General features: G+C 38.4%; 2 protein-coding genes and 1 long non-coding RNA gene across 5 annotated transcripts in view; 1 reads left to right on the plus strand and 2 right to left on the minus strand.

The window, feature by feature from the left end:
* Positions 1-381: 381 nt before the first annotated feature.
* atoh8 (atonal bHLH transcription factor 8) lies at positions 382-16,687 on the minus strand. Its single transcript, XM_027135290.2, has 3 exons — positions 15,870-16,687; positions 9,658-9,849; positions 382-1,557 (listed from the first exon to the last, which is right to left on the minus strand). The coding sequence occupies exons 1-3, from the start codon at positions 16,506-16,508 to the stop codon at positions 1,552-1,554; spliced, it is 837 nt and encodes a 278-aa protein (XP_026991091.1). The 5' UTR covers positions 16,509-16,687; the 3' UTR covers positions 382-1,551.
* LOC113635707 lies at positions 15,905-21,275 on the plus strand. The gene is made up of 3 exons (XR_003438894.2): positions 15,905-16,043; positions 19,097-19,475; positions 19,677-21,275. It is a non-coding gene; the product is annotated as an uncharacterized LOC113635707 (long non-coding RNA).
* Positions 21,276-21,417: 142 nt separating this feature from the next.
* The window catches only part of spdl1 (spindle apparatus coiled-coil protein 1), a 48,316-nt gene continuing 46,645 nt past the window's right edge, over positions 21,418-23,088 (minus strand). For all 3 annotated transcript variants that reach the window (XM_027135287.2, XM_027135289.2, XM_027135286.2), the window contains one exon: positions 21,418-21,696. In XM_027135287.2, coding sequence (XP_026991088.1) covers positions 21,543-21,696 — 154 coding nt within the window. In that variant the 3' untranslated portion in view covers positions 21,418-21,542. The remainder of the gene's footprint in view (positions 21,697-23,088) is intronic.

Below are 23,088 nucleotides of genomic sequence, written 5' to 3' on the forward strand. Positions count from 1 at the left end.
ATAAAGAAACCAGATTTGTCCCAAGTTTAATGACACCATAAAGTTATTTATTATTCTTATTCTTTTTAATATAAAAATAATGTGCTGTCATTTTTAACAAGTTACTGCATTCAGTGTACCTATTCTAATTTCAGGACTGATATAAGTTAACCGAGAGACAGCTAAATACAGAAATGTTTTGAATATTTATTATGAAGGTAAAAAATTAAATGCATACTATTTTGTATTTATGGTGTATGCAATGTGTGATTAAACATTTATTATGGATATATTTATATTAATAATGCATAATATGAATGGGTGTGTCCAAACCCATCCATGCAGTGGATAGAAAGAAATTCAAGAGTGAATTAAATTCTTATTAACAAATTAACTGAAATATTTGTGAAGCTAAATTTTTAATCTTTCATCAGTTTTATTGTACATATTAATCATAATATTATAATATCATTATAATACCTCATATAACTGCAGATATTTATAATAATCTCATTACAATGCCTCATATATCTGTTGCTATTATATTAAGTGTCCATTCCTATATTTTTGCACATGTATTGTAGAATATACCGTTTGTACACTGGTGGGCGCTGCTTTTGTGTATCGTCTTGTAGTGTTTTGTATTGCTTGTTTGCACTGTCTTTTGTCTCGCATTGTTTGCACTAGGTTGCACAGATGCTCTTTATGTGGCTAGGATTAACTTACTTTAAGTCCTTTGCCCTGTGTAGCACCATGGTCCTGAAGAAACATTGTCCCATTTCACTATGTACTGGCTGAAATAACAATAGCAGCTTCTTGACTCTTAATAAAGTGTGGTATTAGGCACAATAGGTTGCAACGTTCAATGTCTGCAGTTACTGCATTATACGTAGTAGTATTGGTATTACTACCAATATTATATTACTACTGGCACTGTGTGTGTGTGTGTGTGTAGATATTTATATATACACACACACACACACACACACACACACACGCGCATGTGCCAGCCCAAAGCATCCTCCCTGGCCGCACAACGTCGCACCTGCTGGCTTGGCCATGTCCTCCGCCTCCCTTCTGGCCATCCGATGAGAGCTATTCTCCAGTTTGATCCGAGGGCTGCAGGCTGGAGACGACCACGAGGAAAACCCTGCACCCGATGGCATCCTTGCGGGCGACCTTCAACAACAAGGAGTTGCTATAGAGGATGTGGAGCAGCTGGCACAAGACCGTCAGTATTGGAAACAACTAGTTCATCTGGTCGGCTCTACGCACAGGGATGGGACACCCCCCTACCCATCGCACACATATGTGTGTGTGTGTGTGTATATATATATCTATATATATATATATATATATATATATATATATATATATATATATATATATATATATATATATATATATATATATATATATACACACACATACACATATATAGTGTGTGTATATATATATAATTTATTTAGTGACATAACACTTCAAGTGTAAAGATGCATCAGTGTAGATTATGTCCTTGTCTTAAACATTCTATGGTGAAGTTCTTCTTTCTTCTAAGCCAGAGTCTTCATTTTATTCCTATACAAACATATACATATGACAGTTATACAAAACGATTTGAAATTCAAAGTATGAATAAATATATGGGCATTAGTTATTACAACTAATTATAATAATTATAGTAATAATGGTTATAGAATGAGAGAATTGTAAGAAGAACCACCCCAATCATAGCAACCATATACAGCTCAAATTATGTATTATTTTATTCAGTCGAGAGTGCATAATGGCATATGGATAATTGATGAGTGAATTATGTTAAAAATGTTATACTTTACCTCAATGACAACATATGCAAAAAGTTCACTAAAGTTCAGTTAGACCAAGAAGACACACATCATTTTATTTTTAAGAACCTCAAACCCAAACCTAGACTACAGACTCTCTCTCTCTCTCTCTCTCTCTCTCTCTCTCTCTCTAATGCACGCACACACACACTATATTTCTTTTAGTTCTGCCCTCCCCCACTCTTATAAATGTGTGCTAAGCACGAGATACAGAAAAACTTTCTTTTATTTCAACAGATGGCTGAGGGAGAACTGGGGATCCAGCTAGGGTAATGCACTGTGTAATGTGTCAGTTCCTGCAGTGAGTGAATTCTTATGTTCCAACTCGCGTGCCATCACCCTGCCCTCTGCCCTGAATGGCGCCAGCAGGACTTCCTAGCTAGCTCTGCAAACATCTGGTGTCTAGGCCTGCCAGTGAGAGGGGGAGGAGCGCCTGGATATTTTCCTTCTATCTGTGCTTTATGCAATGGTAGCACAGTTTCAGTGCAATTTAATGAGTTTGACTGTTAAAATAATGTGTATAATTAAACTATATTTAGCAATATATGATACTTGTTTCTTTCCTTGTTAAAAATATAGCAGAGTAGAAAATTGATCAATATATAAAAAAAAGCAGTTAAATCCTGTGTAAATCAAAAGTCCTGCACTTTCGGTTTTGGATATGCTATGGAAGTAAATTGTTTTAAAATAAATGTTTTATATGTAGGTTGGAACTACAAGACATTAAATATATTTGCTTTGCTTTATGGATTAAGAGGGTGTTTCTGAAAGTAGCTGAACTGGGGCATGATGGTGAGCTTTTAAAGGTTATATCAAGCAGACAACAATATATCTAAGAAGAAATATGAGTGGACGTTACCATGAGGTTATTGCTAAAGCATAAATCATCCAGAGATTAAATGGGACATGAGATGGGGCATTGGAGCAAATCTATTGTGTATTACAATCATGGCTCATTATGACCTACCATTCTTCAAGAATCAAGAAAGACATCAGAATTGTAGTGACCCTAGGTCTGTCAGAATAGATGAGTGACTGAAGACCAGGGTTGCAAAATTCCGGGAATTTTCAAGGCTGGAAACTTTCCATCGGAATTAACGGGAATATATGGGAATAAACTCGGAATTTTAAAAAAAATGCAGGGTTGCCTATAACAAGGAACTTAAATGTAGTTTAAAAAATTCTTGCAGAATAATTTTGTTTAAAACAACAAGATTTTATGCAATTTAAGTTTTTTGTACCCAGCATTCCTTGGTCACTTGCACACAGAACACCGCTTACTGGAGGGCCATTGAGGCCACACCCGCTGCATGTACTTGTGTTCTTCCATAACATACACAATAACACTATTTTAGGGTCATTTAACTAGTTGATATTAGCATGAATATTAATAGAATATTGGCTATTTATTAGTACTTATTAAGCACATATTAATGCCTTATTCTGCATTACCTTATTCTACATTCTTAATTGTACCCAATACCTAAACAATAACTACCTTACTAACTCTTAATAAGCAGTAAAGTAGGAGTATTATGACCAAACAAAATGTTTATTTATGTTTGTATATGATATAGTTTATAGAAATTTCCCTATATTTCCAAATAATTCCCATAAATTCTCGTAAATTTCCATAAATTCCCATAAATTTCCATAAATTCCAGTAAAGTTTCCAATTTGGAATTTTCCAAAATTCCCCAGATTAAGTTCCCAGAAACTTTACAGAAATTTAAATTTACCAGAAACTTTCCGCTTCTTTGCAACCCTACTGAAGACTAAAAGAAAAAGTAGTGGGGCTACTTCATTAAACAGTTAATCAAGTTATAAGCATACTCTTAAAAGGCTTATAATAATAATAATAATAATAATAATAATAATAATAATAATAATAATAATAATAATAATAATGTTGTCATTGGATACAGAATTGATCCTTTCTGAGGTTCCTATCCAATCTCCTTAAACAAAAAGCCTTAATCCCGATGCCCTAGCACACCATGTAAAAGTGGTCACTGACCACTATTGCCATGTTTCTGCAAATGTTGAAGGTATTTATAATCTTGAACCATCTCCACATTCATACCTTTGATGGAAACAGGGGGTCAGGTCTGGTTTTTTGTTTCTGTTAAAAAACTGATCTCTATGTCAGGTCTCTAGTTATAGCCAGTTTCATGCTGTAGTTGTTCTTTCGTTTCGATCCTTGTACACATAGAAGCTGATGTAGTCTTTTACTGGCGAACTACAGATTACATCCCGATCTCCTGTAAACATTTCCTCACCATTAGGGCAATCATAGTGGCATTTACACATGGTTCATTTAAAAAACATGATACATGGTTGTGGGTTAGGATGTAGCATGTTTGTTACAACTATTTACAAAAATATTCACAGAAATTAGGTTGATCCAAAATGGTGCAGTGAGGTTGGCTGCTGTCACAACTGCTCTTTGTTTGTGTTTATTTTCTTCACTTTTATCCAAAGCGGACACCATCAATTACAATCCTTAGGTCTAGTGATTTACAATCCACTTACATATCACTGTTTTTTAATCCTGGACTTATGCGTGGTGAGCATGATCCTGAGGAGTAACAAAGTGGTGGTCTCAAGAGAAATAAGACAGCATCAAGAACAATCTGAGGGCAAGCATACTGTGCTCCCCTGCCTAGCATCTTGTTAGCAAATGTTCAGTGTCTGTAAAACATTCTTGATGACCTCAGGGATAGGGTTAAGTTCCAAAGGTACATTTGGGACCACAAACACCTGACCATACTAACAACATTACTCGCATAATGCATGATTCAATGAAGATTGCATCTCATCTCTACAGGCTGCATTCAGTGCTTTGTCAGCATACAGTGGGGCATTGTGTATACACCAATATTGAAATGCAACAGCAGGCATGTGGCCCAGGCTAACCAGCTCACAATCAGTTATGTTGTCTAAACCATATGCTATGGAACCAATATGGGCCAGAACCTAATATTCTCAATATAGTCTTTGTTGTGTGACAGTATGAAAATCCTTGTTCCTCTGTTTTTATAACCAATGCAGGAGCATCAGACAATAAAACACCTCCCACCCAGAGGTTAGCATTGTCTGCAAAAGCATGAATTCTGCATAACTGTATTGTTAATTTGACATTTTACAGAGTAGAACACTCCTTTGGCATAAACCCATCCTGTATGATAGCGAGGTTACAGGCCCACTATAGGTCAGTGACCCATGACCAGAATAATCTGGTCCAGGGAAAGAAACATACATATTTATACTGTTAACAACATTGATCAAAATGTAGCAAATTCTCTAAAAGTCTCAAAGAACCACAAAGAATGGGTCAGAAAGCCCAATTTCCCCCCAAAAAGCCCAAATTTGCCCTAAACACCACTAGGACCTGAGGTGAGGCCAAAAGAGAAGAAGGCTGTTGCGTTTAAAAAGCTACTCCATTGTATTTGGGCATTAACATTATGTTAATCATATACTATGGCCTTGTCACCAGATCCAAATGTGATGGATTAACAAAAGATTCCACCACCATCATTAATTCAATTCAATTCCTTAAATACAGTTCCAGAGACTGTATTAAGACAGTAATAATCTCTGACAGAGATTAAGAATTTATTTAGATAATTATTGAAGTTCTCATAATATCCCAAAACCTTACAAAGACATTTTGATTGTTCCCTGTATATTTAGGATTCAATCCAATGTGTTTGCAGTCAGCAAATAAGAGCTATATATATATATCATATGATAAATAACATGTGTTTCCAGTTTAACTTAAGGGTATTCCAGTCAGGACCACTTGAGACAAAATAAATAAATTTCTTTTAGACATATATTTAAATTTGGCGGTATGGCTCTGTTCTGAATTCTCCATCCTTTTCATGAGCTCCATGAAAGCTAGTCAGGGAACAGCAGCAGCTTCTGGGGACAATCTCCCATTTAAACTGGGAAAGACAACAGAATGACACTAATGCCCCTTTTCCACCGGAAAGAACCGAGTGCTGGTTCAAAGATGGTTCCACTGGCGAACCTTCTAAGAACCGGTTTGCCTTTCCACCGGCTAGAGAGCCATCACAGCGCTGAGTGTGACGTCACTGTATACGTGTCACATGTCCCAGCAACGTTAGCGCAGCAGCGGCAAACACAAACACAACAACAATGGCGGATGTTGCTTTACTGTTAATGCTCATGGCTTTGCGAACCTACATCGGCATCCAAACGCGGCGAATAAAACGTGTATGTGCGGCTCCGTGTAATCTGTATAAACGGAGGTTGTAATCGAGAAAGTACATAACGTTACTTTATCGTTAACACAGAAAAAAATTAGCCTTAGCATGTAGCTACCTACTATCATGTGTGCTGATAATGTATCATATCGCTGTAAAGTAAAAGTGAATTAAACATTAGTATACTTAAGGTACATTTATCAAATGCGCTAACAGTAGCCCCGCCCACAGCTCCCGCCCCAAGCGGTTCTTAAGTCTAGACCAGCAATGTTTTGGTGCTACTTAAGAACCACTTTTCCTGGTTCAGACCTGGTGCTTTGGCGGTCGAAACAGAAAGAACTGGTTCTAAATTAGGCTCTGGCTCCGAACCAGCACTCGAACTGCCTCGGTGGAAAAGGGGCATAAGTTAAAGAAAAAGTTTCTAGGGGAGGAGGTGGGTTGCAGTAATGCAGAGGAAACAGCCAAGCAAACAGACTGAAAATGCATTTTAATAGGGCGCCCTGTTTGAAAGGGACCAATTGGGCACTTAGGAATCAGATCAGCTGATGGGCTGGGTTATAAATTTTTGACAATCAGCTGATAGCCGAGCTTGACTGTGCGGCCTGCCTGAACTGACGCTGAGCACTATATTTATATCCAAATCAAGTAAACTGTTGAAATTACAACACTTTTAGTGTGGAACCCTAACTTTTTACGGAACCAAATTACAAAATCTAGCCCAGTCTTATTAAATAGTAAAATATATCAAATTCAATATCTGGTTGCAAATCTTTTGCAGTCAATGAAAACATGAAGTATGGAACCCATAGACATCACCAGATGCTGTAATTCTTCCCTGGTGTAACTCTTAAGTTTTAGTGTATCTGTCTTCTGTGTTTCTATGTGTTCTTTTTTGTCTTTTTGCCTTCAGTGAAATTCATGTTTAAATTTGTTTTATTTATGTGATTGAATTGGCATTTACAGAACATTCCTTAAAAAGTCTTCAAATTTATTTGATTTAGGCTATTGTCAAACTGTTTTGGTGCACTTGGCATAATCTTAGCATATAACTTGTCCCTCCACTTCCCTATACAAAATAGAATCCATCCTGTTCTACTAGTAATTTATACATCACCATGCCATAAAATGAGGGAGTATAATTTAAAAATTTGAAAATTCCAGGCACTATACAAGGATGCTGCCTGCACATGCCTTCTCAGCCTGCCTTGTGCACTGGATTAGTTATCACCAGTGTTGTATAAAGCACTAGAAAGCAACACTTGAGTAAAAGTACAAGTGTCGTACTAAAAGACTTTGGTAGAAGTGAAAGTTGCCTTTTAGAATATTACTTAAGTAAAAGTCTTAAAGTATCTGATATATACTGTACTTAAGTATCAAAAGTAATTTTTTGATATTTAATGTACTTAAGTATTTGAAGTAAAAGTAAAAAGTAAAATTTCAGTGATTTTCGGTAGGCATAAGAGGCACTTCATCCGGTAAGAAGAATCTTTCATTCCAATGTACAGAAACATTTCTTGCAAATACGGCCACAGGTGTAAAACGTTATCTTCTTACACCCTGTTCACCACTATCGTCGGGGTGGTCGTCTACGACGGGGCGGCCAACCCGCACAGCTCCCGAGCTGCATGCGGCTCTTTGCCCGGGTTTCATGCGGCTCTTACGTTCATATCGAAGTTTGTATTTGTGTCTTTTTATTGTGCATGTTCGCTTCGCCTGAGTTCAATACGGTATTTTCATCAAACGTGCATGTGAGTGGGATGAAAATACCTCAAAGTTTCCCAGTAGGAGCAAGATCATTTGAGTAAACAATTTGTGTCATGTTCGCTCTCAAAATGGCAGGGGAAAAAAAGGTGATGATCATGTGTGCCCATGTCTTTGATGTGGCTATTTGCGGTAACACAGTAAAAAGTGTGGCTCTTGGTCTCTGACTGGTTGGCCAGCCCTGGTCTACGATAACGGGAGGTCCTCCAGTAGGTGCTTCCAAGGCGGTTTCAGTTGTGCTTCCGCCTCCTTTTGGCAACATTACACTGAAATAGAGTGTGCGGAGCTGCGTAATGCAATCTAGGAGCAGTGATTCGCCAAACCTCCCTTATTTCAGTTGCACACCTTTCTTCTGATTTTATTTTGTAGTAACGAGTAACGAAGATGCTTAGTGGAAATATAGCGGATTAAAAATATACATTTTATCTAAGAAAGGTAGTGGAGTAAAAGTGAAAGTTGACATAAATTTAAATAGCGAAGTAAAGAACAGATACGTGAAGTTTCTACTTAAGTACAGTAACGAAGTATTTGTACTTCATTACATTACAACACTGGTTATCACACCATTGGTCCTCTTCCTGCTCTTGCTCTGCATGTTTTTTTTTGTTTATATACCTGTTCCTGGATCTCGATTCTGCCTGCTCTATGACATGCTTCCTGGTTTGACCCTGCTTTTTTCCTTGTTGCTGTTTTTTGCCTCCCCAGCATTACCCTGTTTGCCTGTGTGCTGGATTACTGGATTGTTTCTGACTCTGTTTTCTGCCTGCTCGGCATTGCTCCTTTGTCAGTGTTTTGTAATTTAGATTATCGGTTTTACTGAACTGAAATTTGAAATCTGATCTGTGTCTACCATTTGGGTCCTCACTTACCATTCCTGACATCTTCTCCAAGCTCTCCCCAACATTTGGTACCAATTGGGCTTTATCTCTTCTGTCCATAGGATGTTATTATAGAACTATACAAGGTTTTAAGATGTTTTCTGCAAGGTCTAAACTGGTCTTCCTGTTTTTGAAGTAGCTTACAATTTGTGCTAAACCCTCCTGGGGGGTGTTCTTGATGTTTCCAAATACAGTGATTCTTTTTCTTTCATTCATTCATTCATTCATTTTCTACCGCTTATCCGAACTTCTCGGGTCACGGGGAGCCTGTGCCTATCTCAGGCGTCATCGGGCATCAAGGCAGGATACACCCTGAAAGGAGTGCCAACTCATCGCAGGACACACACACTCTCATTCACTCACACACTCACACACTACGGACAATTTTACAGAGATGCCAATCAACCTACCATGCATTGGACCGGGGGAGGAAACTGGAGTACCCGGAGGAAACCCCCGAGGCACGGGGAGTACATGCAAACTCCACACACAAAAGGCGGAGGCGGGAATCGATCCCCGACCCTGGAGGTGTGAGGCGAACGTGCTAAACACTAAGCCACCGTGCCCCCCTTTTTCTTTCATTACTTAACAATAAGTTTTTGTTAGGTTTTTACTTTCTTATGGTTTTGGTTTATGGTTATATGTTCTGTGGTAGACAATTAAAATAACCATTTTTTTGTCAGAGTACAAATATTGATAGACCTGACATTGCTTTCAACAATGAATATTTTCAAGAAGCAGCTTTACAGAAATCCAGATATAGAATTAGATTAGGCCCCTATGAGACAGGCTAACTGAACTATAATATAGATGTGTGAAAGCATGCATTTTGATGTGTGAAAGCAACATTTATTTTAGTCTTTAAAAATAATTATTAAACTGCATGCTGTAGTGGGTTGTAAAGCATAATGTCTAGTTCACATTTTTTAAAAAAATATTGAAACATCCTGCAACTTTATTTACCTTTCTCTTCTTGGCACGACCCTCAGCCTGCAAGGTTCGGGTGCACTGCTCAACACACTCCCGGAAACTCATGTTGCTATGGTCTGGTGTATAATCCAGATCCACAAGTTGTGCCAGTGACAGGATATAGTTGCAAGCAATTCTTAATATAGCCAGCTTGGAAAGCTTCTGTCCATAGGAGTAGCAAGGCACCTTTAGAAGCAGTGTTAAACACAGGTTAGAGGTAGCTTGGAAAAATTTTGATTACATTAATACCATAAGAGGTTTATATGAAATCCTTATACATTCCACTTTAAACATGTGTAGTATTAAGCAAACAGTTCTAAAGACTTTCACAATATAACCTGACAAATATGTCTACACGATTAAATGCTAAAACATTTATCCTCAATGGAACAATGGATAATGTTTATAATGTTTAAATTACCTAATGAAAATATGAATAATTTATCCAACAAAACAGAACAGGTTTTCAAAATGCTGTAACTTTATGTCTGGTTGAAAAAGCAAAACATATTTCAGTTTATAAAAACTTATAACACAAAACTATGTACAGTAGAAAATATTGCCTAATGTGAACATATGCCTAATGTGTATGTCACACTAAATATACAAGGAATACATGACGAAACACTGTAAGGAATTCTCATCCATCGCTCAGACAGGTTAACCCTCTTTTCATCTGCCGCCTGGGCAGGATAACCTAAAATTCAGCCTCTCACAAACACAAAACATAAATGGTGATCAATTATTTTACTGAAGAATAACAGTTTGGCATCTTTGGCACCCATGTGTAAATCCTAATTGGTTGTGACCCCTTTAGCAGCAACAACTGCAGCCTATAATCAGTGGCCAAAATGATGACAATATAATACAGTTCCCAGAGTACAACACAATTTACAAAGATAGCCACCAAGCACTCCAATTCCCATCACACATCCAAGCCCATCTGACTACTTATTGCAGTAGCAGAACAGAATTGCACAATCATCAAACAAAACATAAGAATATAAGGCTTCCAAGGCTTCAAACATCACACCACAAATGTTGACTCCTCCACAGCTGATAATACAATATCAATCTCCCAAACAGAGATACTTGGCACTGAGCTGATTAACTGCACATAAGTCAGCTGGTTTGATGGCATACTCGGTTGTATGCACAGAGCATGTGCTGGCCAACTGGCACAATTCTTCACTGTCAGTGTCTGAATAATTTTTGCATTCACCTTCATTGTTATAAAGTGCTTTGAGAAACTGATTTTAAGTCGCCTCATAGCAGCGTTGTGTAAAGTACTAGAAAGCAATACTTGAGTAAAAGTACAAGTATCGTACTAGAAAAAGTGAAAGTTGCCTTTTAGAATATTACTCAAGTAAAAGTCTTAAAGTATCTGATATATACTGGACTTAAGTATCAAAAGTAATTTTCTGATATTTAATGTACTTAAGTATTTGAAGTAAAAGTAAAAAGTAAAATTTCAGTGATTTTCGGTAGGCATAAGAGGCACTTCATCCGGTAGGAAGAATCTTTCATTGAAATGTACAGAAACATTTCTTGCAAATACAGCCACAGGTGTATAACGTTATCTTCTTGCACCCTGTTCACCACTATCGTTGGGGTGGTCGTCTACGACAGGGGCGGCCAACCCGCACAGCTCCCGGGCTGCATGCGGCTCTTTGCCCGGGTTTCATATGGGTCTTACGTTCATATCAAAGTTTGTATTTGTGTCTTTTTATTGTGCGTGTTCGCTTCGCTTGAGTATTGAGTCTATACGGTATTTTCGTCAAACGTACATGTGAGTGGGATGAAAATACCTCAAAGTTTCCCAGAAGCAGCAAGATCATTTGAGTAAACATTTTGTGTCAAGTTCGCTCTCAAAATGGCAGGGAAAAAAAAGGTGATGATCATGTGTGCCCATGTCTATGATGTGGCTCTTTGTGGTAACACAGTAAAAAATGTGGCCCTTGGTCTCTGACTGGTTGGCCAGCCCTGGTCTACGATAACGGGAGGTCCTCCAGTAGGTGCTTCCAAGGCGGTTTCAGTTGTGCTTCCGCCTCCTTTTGGCAACATTACACTGAAATAGAGCGTGCGGAGCTGCATAATGCAATCTAGGAGCAGTGATTCGCCAAACCTCCCTTATTGCAGTCGCACACATTTCTTCTGATTTTATTTTGTAGTAACGAGTAATGAAGATGCTTATTGGAAATATAACGGAGTAAAATATACATTTTATTTAGGAAATGTAGTGTAGTAAAAGTGAAAGTTGACATAAATTTAAATAGTGAAGTAAAGTACAGATACGTGAAATTTCTACTTAAGTACAGTAACAAAGTATTTGTACTTCGTTACATTACAACACTGCCTCATAGTGAGCTTTTCGCCTACACTGGACTTGTACCAGTTCACTTACTGTCTTAACAAGTCAAAAAAGGACACAATTTCCACTGCTCTTCAGCTAGCTCTCACCACCCTCATTAATAATAATACAAATAGTAAAATAAGTTAAAGGGGAAGTCGTGGCCTAATGGTTAGAGTGTCTGACTCGTAACCATAAGGTTGTGCGTTCGAGTCTCGGGCCAGCCACGACTGAGGCTCAACCCCCAACTGCTCCCCGGGCGCTGCAGCATAAATGGCTGCCCACTGCTCCGGGTGGGTGTTCACGATGTGTGGTCACGCTGTGTGTGTGTTCACTGCTGTGTGTGTGTTCACTGCTGTGTGTGTGTTCACTGCTGTGTGTGTGTTCACTGCTGTGTGTGTGCACTTTGGATGGGTTAAACACAGAAAACAAATTCAGAGTATGGGTCACCATACTTAGCTGTATGTCACGTCACTCACTTCACAAACATTAGGATGTTGTTCATTTAGTTCAGCTCTGCATTTAACACAGTCAGTCCCCACTAAACTGACCATTAAGCTCAGTGACCTAGCTATCTGAACATATAGCTGCAAATGGATTATTGACTTCCTAAATAATAGGCCTCAGGCTCAGTTGGGTAATCATGTCCTCAGTGCTCATCTTAAACACCAGTGTCCCACAAGGCTGCATGCCTAGCCCACTGCTCTACTCCCTGTTCACCCACGACTGTGTTCCTCTGCATAACTCTAACATCTTTAGGAAGTATCTAGATGATACCACAGTGGCTGTTCAAATCAGCAACAATTATGCCTACAGGGAGGAGATCCAACTTAGTTGCTGAAACTACTGAAATGGCATATTCCAAAATGACAATGCCAGGATTCATCGAGCTTTGTGAAAGAGTGTTTCAGTCAGCATAAGACAATTTTCACACATGGAATGTCCAGGACAGAGTCCAGAACTTAACCCCATTGAGAAACTATGGGATGTGTTGGAGAAGACTTTATGCAGTGGTCCAAATCCCCCAACATCACCACAAGATCTTGGTGAGAATTTAATAAAACTCTGTATGAAAATTAATGTTGCAACATTGCATAAGCTTGGAAACAATGCCAAGGTGAATCCAGCAGAGTTGGATGCCATGGTGGTCTAATGAAATATTAGAGTGTATGACTTTTTTTGGTGAGGCAGTGTATAAGAGAGGTGTTATGTATCATTTTGTATATTAGTAATTTTGCTTTGATGGATAACTATCTTAGGAGGAAGGGAGACCCAGTTTTAAAATTGTTTTTCCATCCAATTCTGATGGTTGTACATGACAAAATCGAGAATTTCTCAGTTTCTGAAATACTCAAACTAGCTGTCTGCCACTAATAATTATGTCATGATCAAAGTCACTGAAGTCACATTTTACCCTGAAGACACAATTTTTCTGGTGGTTAACAGAATGTTCTTATGGCTCAACAGAGGGTTTAAGACGAATGCATTCAGCAACAATTCAGCAACTTCTTGCTGTACAAGAAGTGCTACTGAGGCTGTAGTAGGTGAAACCACTAGTTTTTCTAGGTCACTACTACTTATTATTATATATTAGTAATTTCAGATGACTTGACCTAACAATCCTTCACACATTCATTACTGACCCTTTTTTACAACTGATTATAAGTAATCTTACTTTTTGAATTTTTTTCTTCACTAAGATTATGCATTTCTACAATGGAACATGGTGCCAAAGATGTAGCCATGTTACATGAAAATTTGTGGGGGTGTGCTTGAGTGCCGAATGAATAGACGAATAGAGTGTTTTGTGTTGCAGTAAGCTATGGCAAGGATAAAGTTAGTGGGAGATGGGTGCCTCAAGAGAAAGAACGAACCAGCACATAACTGTGTACATGAGTGTGTTTTAAAAATATAAAATATCTGAAAAGCAAAATTAACAGATAAAGAATAAAGGTTATTTTGATTGGTTTAAGTCACCTATTTGTCAAGTAAACAAAAAAAGAACATGACCAAGAACATGGTATTTTTGCCTAGATGTGTCCTGTTAGATTGGTTTTTAAAAAAATCATTATCTCTTAATCTAGCCTTGGATTCAGCCTGTGTTAAAAAGAGTAAACCAAAAAGACAATGTCGAAAAAACAGCCAGATAAAAAAGGACAATTACGCAAGCCATTGGACAAGCATCGGGCATTGCCAAGATAACAATCAATAGTGTCCTGAAAATAAAAAAACAGACATGAAACAGCTCAGCCAAAGCAAACAACAGCAGTTGACAAATTTAAAAGCTCCTAAAAACATTTGGTGACATCAACAAACAACCTCTACAAGACTTTGAGAGCAGAATCATAGAAGCCATATCACAAGATGCAAAACACTCATCAGCAGTAAGAATCAGAAGGCTAGATTGATATTTGCAAAAAAAATACAGACATTAGCCAAATATTTCTGGAACCAAGTTTAAACTACATCAGAGTGATGTATAGGCCAAAATGTGAAAAAGAAATGATCTGCTCACAAAGCTGAGTCAAGTTTAATCCAAGCAAAACTTAGCGATATACAGTAACTCATCATGGTAGCAGCAGAATGTCTTTACTACCATGTGCTAAATTGTTTAACATATCTAGAATGTCTACTCAGAGTAACTTTTATCTCATTTTATATTAAGAAGTTAAGAGGTCAAGAGCCCACATTCCGACCACATTCCAATGTCTTAACTACTGAGCTACCACTTCCAAAGATACCTGTGAGATTCCAGGTTGGAAGTACCAAAACAAAGAAGAGTCATTGTTTACTGGAGTCTATCTAGCAGCCCTGACATACTACTGACACCACTACAACAACTGATGCCAGGAGTAAGACCAAATGAACTTCACCATTACCAAAAGAAAGAACAGATCGAAGGCTGAGCCAGGTAGTAGCTTGATGTAGGATGCTTTCCTATTGCCATCTACAGTCCTCTCCAAAGCCCTATTTTATGCAATAGAGTAATTTGCCTATGCTTGGTGGTCCAGACAGGATCCTGTGTACTTACTGCTGCTGCCCAGGTTTGTTCCCAGAAACGGAACCAACTCAGCTACTGAGGGTTTAAGTCTCAGTGCTGGTCCCGACTATAGATAAAATGGGAGTGTTGTGTCTTGAAGGGCAGTTGGAATATGCAGACCAGATAATCAGGAGTGATTATAATAGCTCAGTTGTATAAATTGAAGTAAAATGTAACTCAAATCATAAGCAAAACATTATAGGTTGCCTAATATGGTTAGATTGCCATCCTGACGTGACGTGACATACGGCTAAGTACGGTGACCAATACTCAGAATTTGTTCACCGTGAACACACACCGTGAACACACACCGTGAACACACACCGTGAACACACACCGTGAACACACACCGTGAACACACACCGTGAAACACACACCGTGAAACACACACCGTGAACACACACCCGGAGCAGTGGGCAGCCATTTATGCTGTGGCACCCGGGGAGCAGTTGGGGGGGTTCGGTGCCTTGCTCAAGGGCACCTCAATTGTGGTATTGCTGGCCCGAGACTCGAACTCACAACCTTAGGGTTACGAGTCAGACTCTCTAACCATTAGGCCAAATATACTCTAATTCTCTAACCAAATATACTATGAAAATATGAGGTCCTTTAAGGGTTTTTCCTTGAACATTTAATGATAGGCATACACTTGTATTCTTCATAGAATCTTTTAGATACAGTAGAAGAAATAACCTGGAATCTGGAATAACCAGAGTTCCCTTAAGGCTTAATATATTGATATGCTGTTTTTCTGCAAGTTTAAAATAGCTGTCCTGAAAGTGCCTGACAATTAATAATTAAACAAACATGAGATACCTGCTTTCGTAGAGCCTCAAATGCGGCACTGATTGTATGAACCCTGGTCCTCTCTCTAGCATTTGCTAGGAGTCTTCTTGTCTGCTGAATTGCTTTGATCTCTGTGACAACGCCAGCCGATTGCTCTTCAGATGGTTTCCTAACTGAGTCGATAGGGTCAACACTATTATGGAGGTATGAACCGCGAGAGGTCGAGCAGAAAGTTTCAGAGCGTTTGCACAACAGAATACGTGATTGTGGAGGGCAGTTTCTTGAAAATGCTTGCTGATTGTCGAAGACTGATACTTGTACGGATGCTGTGTCGTTTATGTTTTTAGCTGATGTTTTTGAAATTGGCCATGATGGTGTTTCCGTTTCATTCCTAGTCAGTGATGGCAAAGTATACATTTTCATGTCAACAGCTGTATTTAAAATGTCCGGTTGTCGTATGTATTCTCCAGCTGGATGAAAAGGCTGTAACTTCTTTTCACGTGTTGTCCCATAAACTTCGCTCACCAAATGTCCCACTGAGTCGATGTTTTTTTTAAAGCCATGTGATCTCTTTTCCTCGCGTTTAACAGAATCCTGAACCTTTCGTTTAAACTTCTTACACCCATTGGCTGGATTACACCGATCCATGTTTACGTGACTGTTCTTCATTTTCTAAAATTTTCTAAAGCTCTATCTACTTATCCAGACAGTACCTGAATAATTCAGAAAGAAATCGGTGTTGTAGCAAGAGCACGCTGCTGCTTTCCGTGATTTCTGAGACCCCTCTAAAGTGATCCAGGGATTGCCAACATTCTTCATCCGTATTTACACAAAAACCGAAACCGTTACCCCGCCTGCTGGTGGAGACTGTCCGAATTAAATGAGGTTTACCCAGGATGTTGTTCATGACACACTTAAACGGAGTGCAGTCTGACCAAACATAAAATACCAAATTTTTCCTCTTTCTTCGGCTGAAACATGTTGGTGTCTACAGTTTGCTCTTTTAGCTTTCTTTGCACTGGAGTAGGTGTGCCATTTTTGTGTGACAAAACCAACCACCAACAACTTTGTGAAATATGTATGACACAATGGGTCTAATTTTTTTTTTTTTTTTAGATATTTAAGATCATTTTTATCCTTTTAAGACAACTTAACCCAGTACTGAACATGAGATCTATTATGTGTGGTGTTTCCTGAAAATGCAGAACAAATTTTGAAGGGAGTCATGAATATAGAGGCAATACTGGTGCAATTGTAGGGGTGAACATAACAAGATGACTTGCTTTAGCAAGACATCTGTTTTGGCTTATTCATTATTCATCTGTTCTGGCTTATTCATTATTCATCTGCTCTGCCAAAACAAATATATGTCCTAGTCTATTAAGCACAAACAAACATATCTACTAACCTAACACCAGAGACAAGTTAATAAAAGTGCCTAATTTTTTTAGAGATTAGATCATTATGATTAGATGTAGTTATGTGTGCAAAATGGCCAAAATTACATCTCTGTACTTATCATCTCTATATTAAAAAAAACACATCTATATATCTCTATGCTTAAACAAATACAGTGATTAGTCTATCTAACTCTGGTGAATAGATCACTTTAATAGAACATATAATTATATATTAAAAATATATATTTTTGAGACAGGCTCTTCAGTGTAGATGACAGAGTGTCAAAATCAATGTCAAAATCTTCAAACATGTACAGTAAAAAGTCTACACATTTTTAAAATGGCAGGTATCTGTGATATAAAAAATTTATTACATTTTTCAGCTTATGTGGCCAAAATAGATTAGTATTTGGAACTCTGAATAATTCACTTTATCTTGACTAGAGCCCCAGACCGAGCTGAAGACAAGCAGCCCCACAGCACAATACCACCACCACACCACCAAATTATTCATTAATCTATAAGAACTATGAGTTGTTTTTCAACTTCTTCCTTGGTCTCCTCAGACTTTGCCACATGTTGCCACATAATTTGGAGTGATTTAGGCAGGCTCGGATGTTTTTGTCATGTGAAAGGGATTTTGCCAGCCTACCACACTGTTGTCACATACAGGTAGTGACCAATACAGTCAAATATTTTACAGCTCCTTTAATCTTGGTAACCTCCCTTGTAAACATTCTTTTTGTCCTTTTGTTAATTTTGGAAATATGTCTTGTTATTGGTAATTACTGTGGTGCCCTGTTTCTTCTGATATTGATAATGGCTTTATGCTATTTTTTTGCAAAATTTGTAAAACAATGTTGATGTGTTAGAAGCAAGAAAAATTGGTCAAAGTGAGGATTTGAGTGAGTTTGATAGTGGCCAAATTGTGATGGGTAGAAAACTGGGTCAGAGCATCTCCAAAACTGCAGCTCTTGTGGGGTGTTTCCATTCTGCAATGGCCAATGGTCCATTCTGCAATGGTCAATATCTATCAACTGTTGGAGGGTCATGGGTGGCCAAAGCCACATGAATGCATGTGTGGGAGTGAAGCTGGCCTGTGTGGTCCAATCCAAAATATGAGCTACTGTAGCTCAAATTTCTGAAAAAGTTAATGTTGGTTCTGATGGAAAGGTATCGGAATATACAGTGCATAGCAGTTTGTTGCGTATAGGGATGCATAGCTGCAGACCAGTCAGGGTGCCCATGCTGACCCCTGTTCATTGAGGGAAGTGCCAAAAATGTGCATGTGGCCTGCTCTGATGACTCATGTTTGCTTTTAAACAGATGGCCGGGTGCATGTGCTTCGCTTACTTGGGGAACAGATACCAAATGTGTATACACATAGAACTACGTTGCATTATAGGAAGAAGGAAAGCTGGCAGTGCAATGTTACAGTATTTTGGGAAACATTGGGTCCTGCCATCCATGGATATGTTACTTTGACATGTAGCACATACCTAAGAATTGTTGCAGACCAGTAAATAGTAAATATCTTATTTTAATTAAAAAATAGTCTAAATATAAATGTTAATTCTACGTATTAAGGTTGAGCAAAACATTTAGATATCATACAAATTATTACCACCCCTGCGTGGTCTTGAATGATGGCCCTAAACAGTGTGATTGAAGGTAGAGAACCGTCATCCATCCCAATCTTCCCTACCCATTTCAAAGACTTTTTGAAAGTTCACAAAGCTCACTATGAGCTACAAATTCATTATAGATTTAACAATAGGCTATGGATAAACAGGTATGGATATACAGTACAAGATAAAGTTCCTATAATGTGCTTAGCAGTTTTCCCCATCTGAACAGGCACTGGTGAGCTTTCTTGACCAGGCAGGAGGTGGTGGTCCGGGACAGGTCCTCTGAGATGTGGATCTTCAGGAACATGAAGCTGGAGACATGTTCACCTGGCAGCTCTTAAATGTGGATGGGGAGTGCATGCTTCCTCTCTCCTTCCTGAAGTCCATGATGAGCTCCTTTGTTTTGCAGGTATTATGTAGCAGGCTTTTTTGGCACAGCATGTTTCTTCATGCAACTTCTTCCCTGTAGGTGGTCTCATCTTTGTTGGTGATGAGGCCAATCACTGTAGTGTCATCAGCAAACTTGATTATGGAATTAGATCCATGCACAGGCCTGCAGTCTTGAGTGAAGAGCGAATATAGGAATGGGCTCAGCACACTGCCATGTGGTAGGCACACCTAATTCTACCTGTTTAATCAACAGATCTTCATGATCTGTTTGATATTCATTGAAATGTCTCTATGCTTATGACACTGTGCTGATTAAAGTAGCATTCAAAAAGTGAAACGTGAATATTATATTCATTCATTACACACAGACTGATATTTCAAATGTTTTTCTTTTCATTTTGATGATTGAATTTTGACAGGGATACCATGGTCCTTAAACCAGGTACTGGTAGCTTTCCCACTGTGTGCAGATGTCAAGTCCTGTTGGTAAATGAAATCTGCATCTCCATAAAGTGCACAGACAGTGTAAGAATCATCTCACCTCGGCTAATAGACAAAAAGGACTGGACTGCTGCTGAGTGGTCCAAAGTTATGTTCTGTGATGAAAGTAAATTTTGCATTTCCTTTGGAAATCGGGGTCCCAGAGTCTGGAGAAAGAGAGGAGAGGCACATAATCCACATTGCTTGAGGTCCAGTGTAAATTTTCCACACTCAGTGATGGTTTGGGGTGCCATGTCATCTGCTGGTGTTGGTCCGCTGTGTTTTCTGAGGAGCAAGGTCAATGCAAGGTCAAGCACTTCATGCTTCCTGTTGCTAACCAACTTTATGGAGATTGGTATTGTCAAGGGGAAAATGAGAAACAAGGGACCAAAAAATACAGATGAGCTGAAGGCCACTGTCAAAGAAACCTGTGCTTCCATGCCACCTCAGCAGTGCCACAGACTGATCACCTCTATGCCACACCAAATTGAGGCAGTAATTAAAGAAAACAAAGCCCCTACCAAGTTTTGAGTACATATACAGTAAAATGAACATACTTTCCAGATGGCCAAAAATTCATTAAAAAGTTTTTTTTAATTGGTTTTATGAAGTATTCAATTTTTTGAGGCAGTGAATTTGTGTTTTTTTGTTAAATGTGAGCCAGAATCACACAATTAAAAGAACCAAAGACTTAAATTACTTCAGTCTGTGTACTGAATTTATATAATACACAAGTTTCACTATGAGTTGAACTACTGAAATAAATTAACTTTACTGGCCTCACAAGCAAAGAAATTGCTAAAAAGAATATTGCACCAGAAAGCATTATTAACAGATCATCAAAAACTTCAAGGAGAGAGGTTCAACTGCAGTGAAGAAGGCATCAGGATGCTCCAGTAAAAGCAAGGACCGTCTCCTCCTGAGGAGTCAGCTACGGAATCGTGTCACCAGCAGTGCAGAGCTTGCAAAAGAATGGCAGCAGGTGGGAGTGAGTGCATCTGTACGCAGAATGAGATAAAGACTTGGACAATGGCCTGGTATCAAGAAGGGCAGCAAAGAAGCCACTTCTTTCCTAGACAAAAATCAAAAACAGACTAAAATTCTGCAGAAAATACAACTGTTTGGAACATCTGGAAAATCGACTGTCTGGAAAAGAAAAGGTGAATGCCATACAGTATATGACCCTGAGACCATCAATGTGTGGGGTTTCTTTTCAACCAAGGGAGTGGGATTATTCATATTTCAGCCCCAAAAACACTGCCATGTATAAAAAAAGGGTATCAAAACTTCCTACAAGAGCAACTCATCCCAATGATCCAGGAGCAATCTGGCGATATGTGCATTTTCCAGCATGATGGCATCCCTTTTCACAAGGCAAGAGTGATAATAAAGTGGCTCAAAGATCATTACATTGAGAAATTTTGGATCCGTGGCCAGGCAACTCCCTGTATCTCAATCCCATAAAGAACCTGTGGTCAATCCTCAAAAGGGGAGTGAACAAGCAGAAGCCCACAAAATTGCAAATGTTATGAACACAGGTCAACGCTGTAAATATTGACTGTTTGCATATATTAAATGTTTTTGCCAATAAAAGGCTTTAAAACTTTAAAAATGCTTATCAAAGTAAAATTTTCAGTATTTTATAGAAACGTGGAAAAACAATCAAATTCTGAAGCAGCAAACTTTGCAAACAATAGTTTATATCAATAACACACACACTCAGCTACACACAAGTTGTTGTCTGTTAACATTTATTGTCTAATATGTTTGAAAAATCATGACTATGTGCAGCCCAGACTAAATTTCTACTGTTGAGCACACTGTCTTTCAATGGTGTTCTCTGAATCAACATGAACAGGTGCTTGATACGTCTTAGACCTGTCGGATTTCCAGTCTCCTTCCTCATCCCATTTTATAATTTTATGCTCTGCTGTGCTAATGCCATCTTTCACTGAAGACCTAAATGTGGGAGAGAAAAAAAAACACATCAATGATCAAAACAAATGAAGCCGGTCCCCACAAAGGCAACATAATGTAGATTCTGTTTTTGCATATTGCTGGACGGCATATACAATAGTGGCCATTTCAGTGACACCTCCATGCATTTAGTTATTTGAACTAAATGTCTTTCTCTTTAAAGCAATGAAAAAATAGTAAGTAAATAAAAGGCTTACAGATTAAACAAAATGCATTATAAAGAAGCTATGAAAGTATAGCTTAGAGTTTTTCTTTGTATAAATATGGTCTTTGTATAGAGTCCCTCCAAGTAAAATAAGTAGATTTAGAACATTCTTAAACAGAAAAGGTGCATTGTTGAGCTCAGGAACACCAAAAGGCCTAAAGGAGACCAGTAATCAAATGTGGTAGATGACTTCTTTAATGAAGAAGAAGAAAGGAAAAAAAAAACACCCTCAAGTAAGTACAGAGGATTTAGCACAAAATGTAATCATGTAGGTAAGCCTCAGACCAGATTTGGCATTTAAAAAAATGCCTGTATACAGTTATGGACAGATTAAACAAAGATCAACTTGTACCAGAATGATGGGAAGGTACAGTGGTGTGAAAGTGTTTGCCCCTTCCTGATTTTGTATTTTTTTTTGCACGTTTGTCACACTGTAATGTTTCAGATCAGCAAACAAATTTAAATATTAGTCAAAGAGAACACAAGTAAACATCATGCAGTTTTTAAAATGAAGGTTTTTATTATTAAAGGAAAACAAAATCCAAACTTACATGTCCCTGTGTGAAAAAGTGTTTGACCCTAAACCAAATAACTGGTTGGGTCACCCTTAGCAGCAAGAACTGCAATCAAGCGTTTGGGATAACTTGCAATGTCTGTTACAGCACTGTGGAGGTATTTTGGTCCACTAATCACTGCAGAATTGTTGTAATTCAGCCACATTGGAAGGTTTTCAAGCATGAACCGCCTTTTTAAGGTCATGCCACAGCATCTCAATAGGATTCAGGTCAGGACTTTGACTAGGCCACTCAAAAGTCTTAATTTTGTTTTTCTTCAGCCATTCAGAGGTGGACTTGCTGGTGTGTTTTGGACCATTGTCCTGCTGCAGAACCCAAGTTCTCTTCTGCTTGAGGTCACAAACAGATGGCCACACATTGTCCTTCAGGATTTTTTAGTAGACAGCATAATTCATGGTTTTATTTATCACAGCAAGTCCAGGTCCTGAAGCAGCAAAACAGCCCCAGGCCATCAAACTACCACCACCATAAAGTGGAGTGGAGCTGGAGTCCCAAAGCTTTAGAATAAGCTTAATTAAACCTACATTAATAATCTTGCTTTACCTTTACGGCATTTACCAGTCACCCTTGTCCAGAGTGACTTACAACTGAGCA

This window comes from Tachysurus fulvidraco, chromosome 17 (genome assembly GCF_022655615.1).
Source record: "Tachysurus fulvidraco isolate hzauxx_2018 chromosome 17, HZAU_PFXX_2.0, whole genome shotgun sequence".
NCBI classification, from domain to species: Eukaryota; Metazoa; Chordata; class Actinopteri; order Siluriformes; family Bagridae; genus Tachysurus; species Tachysurus fulvidraco.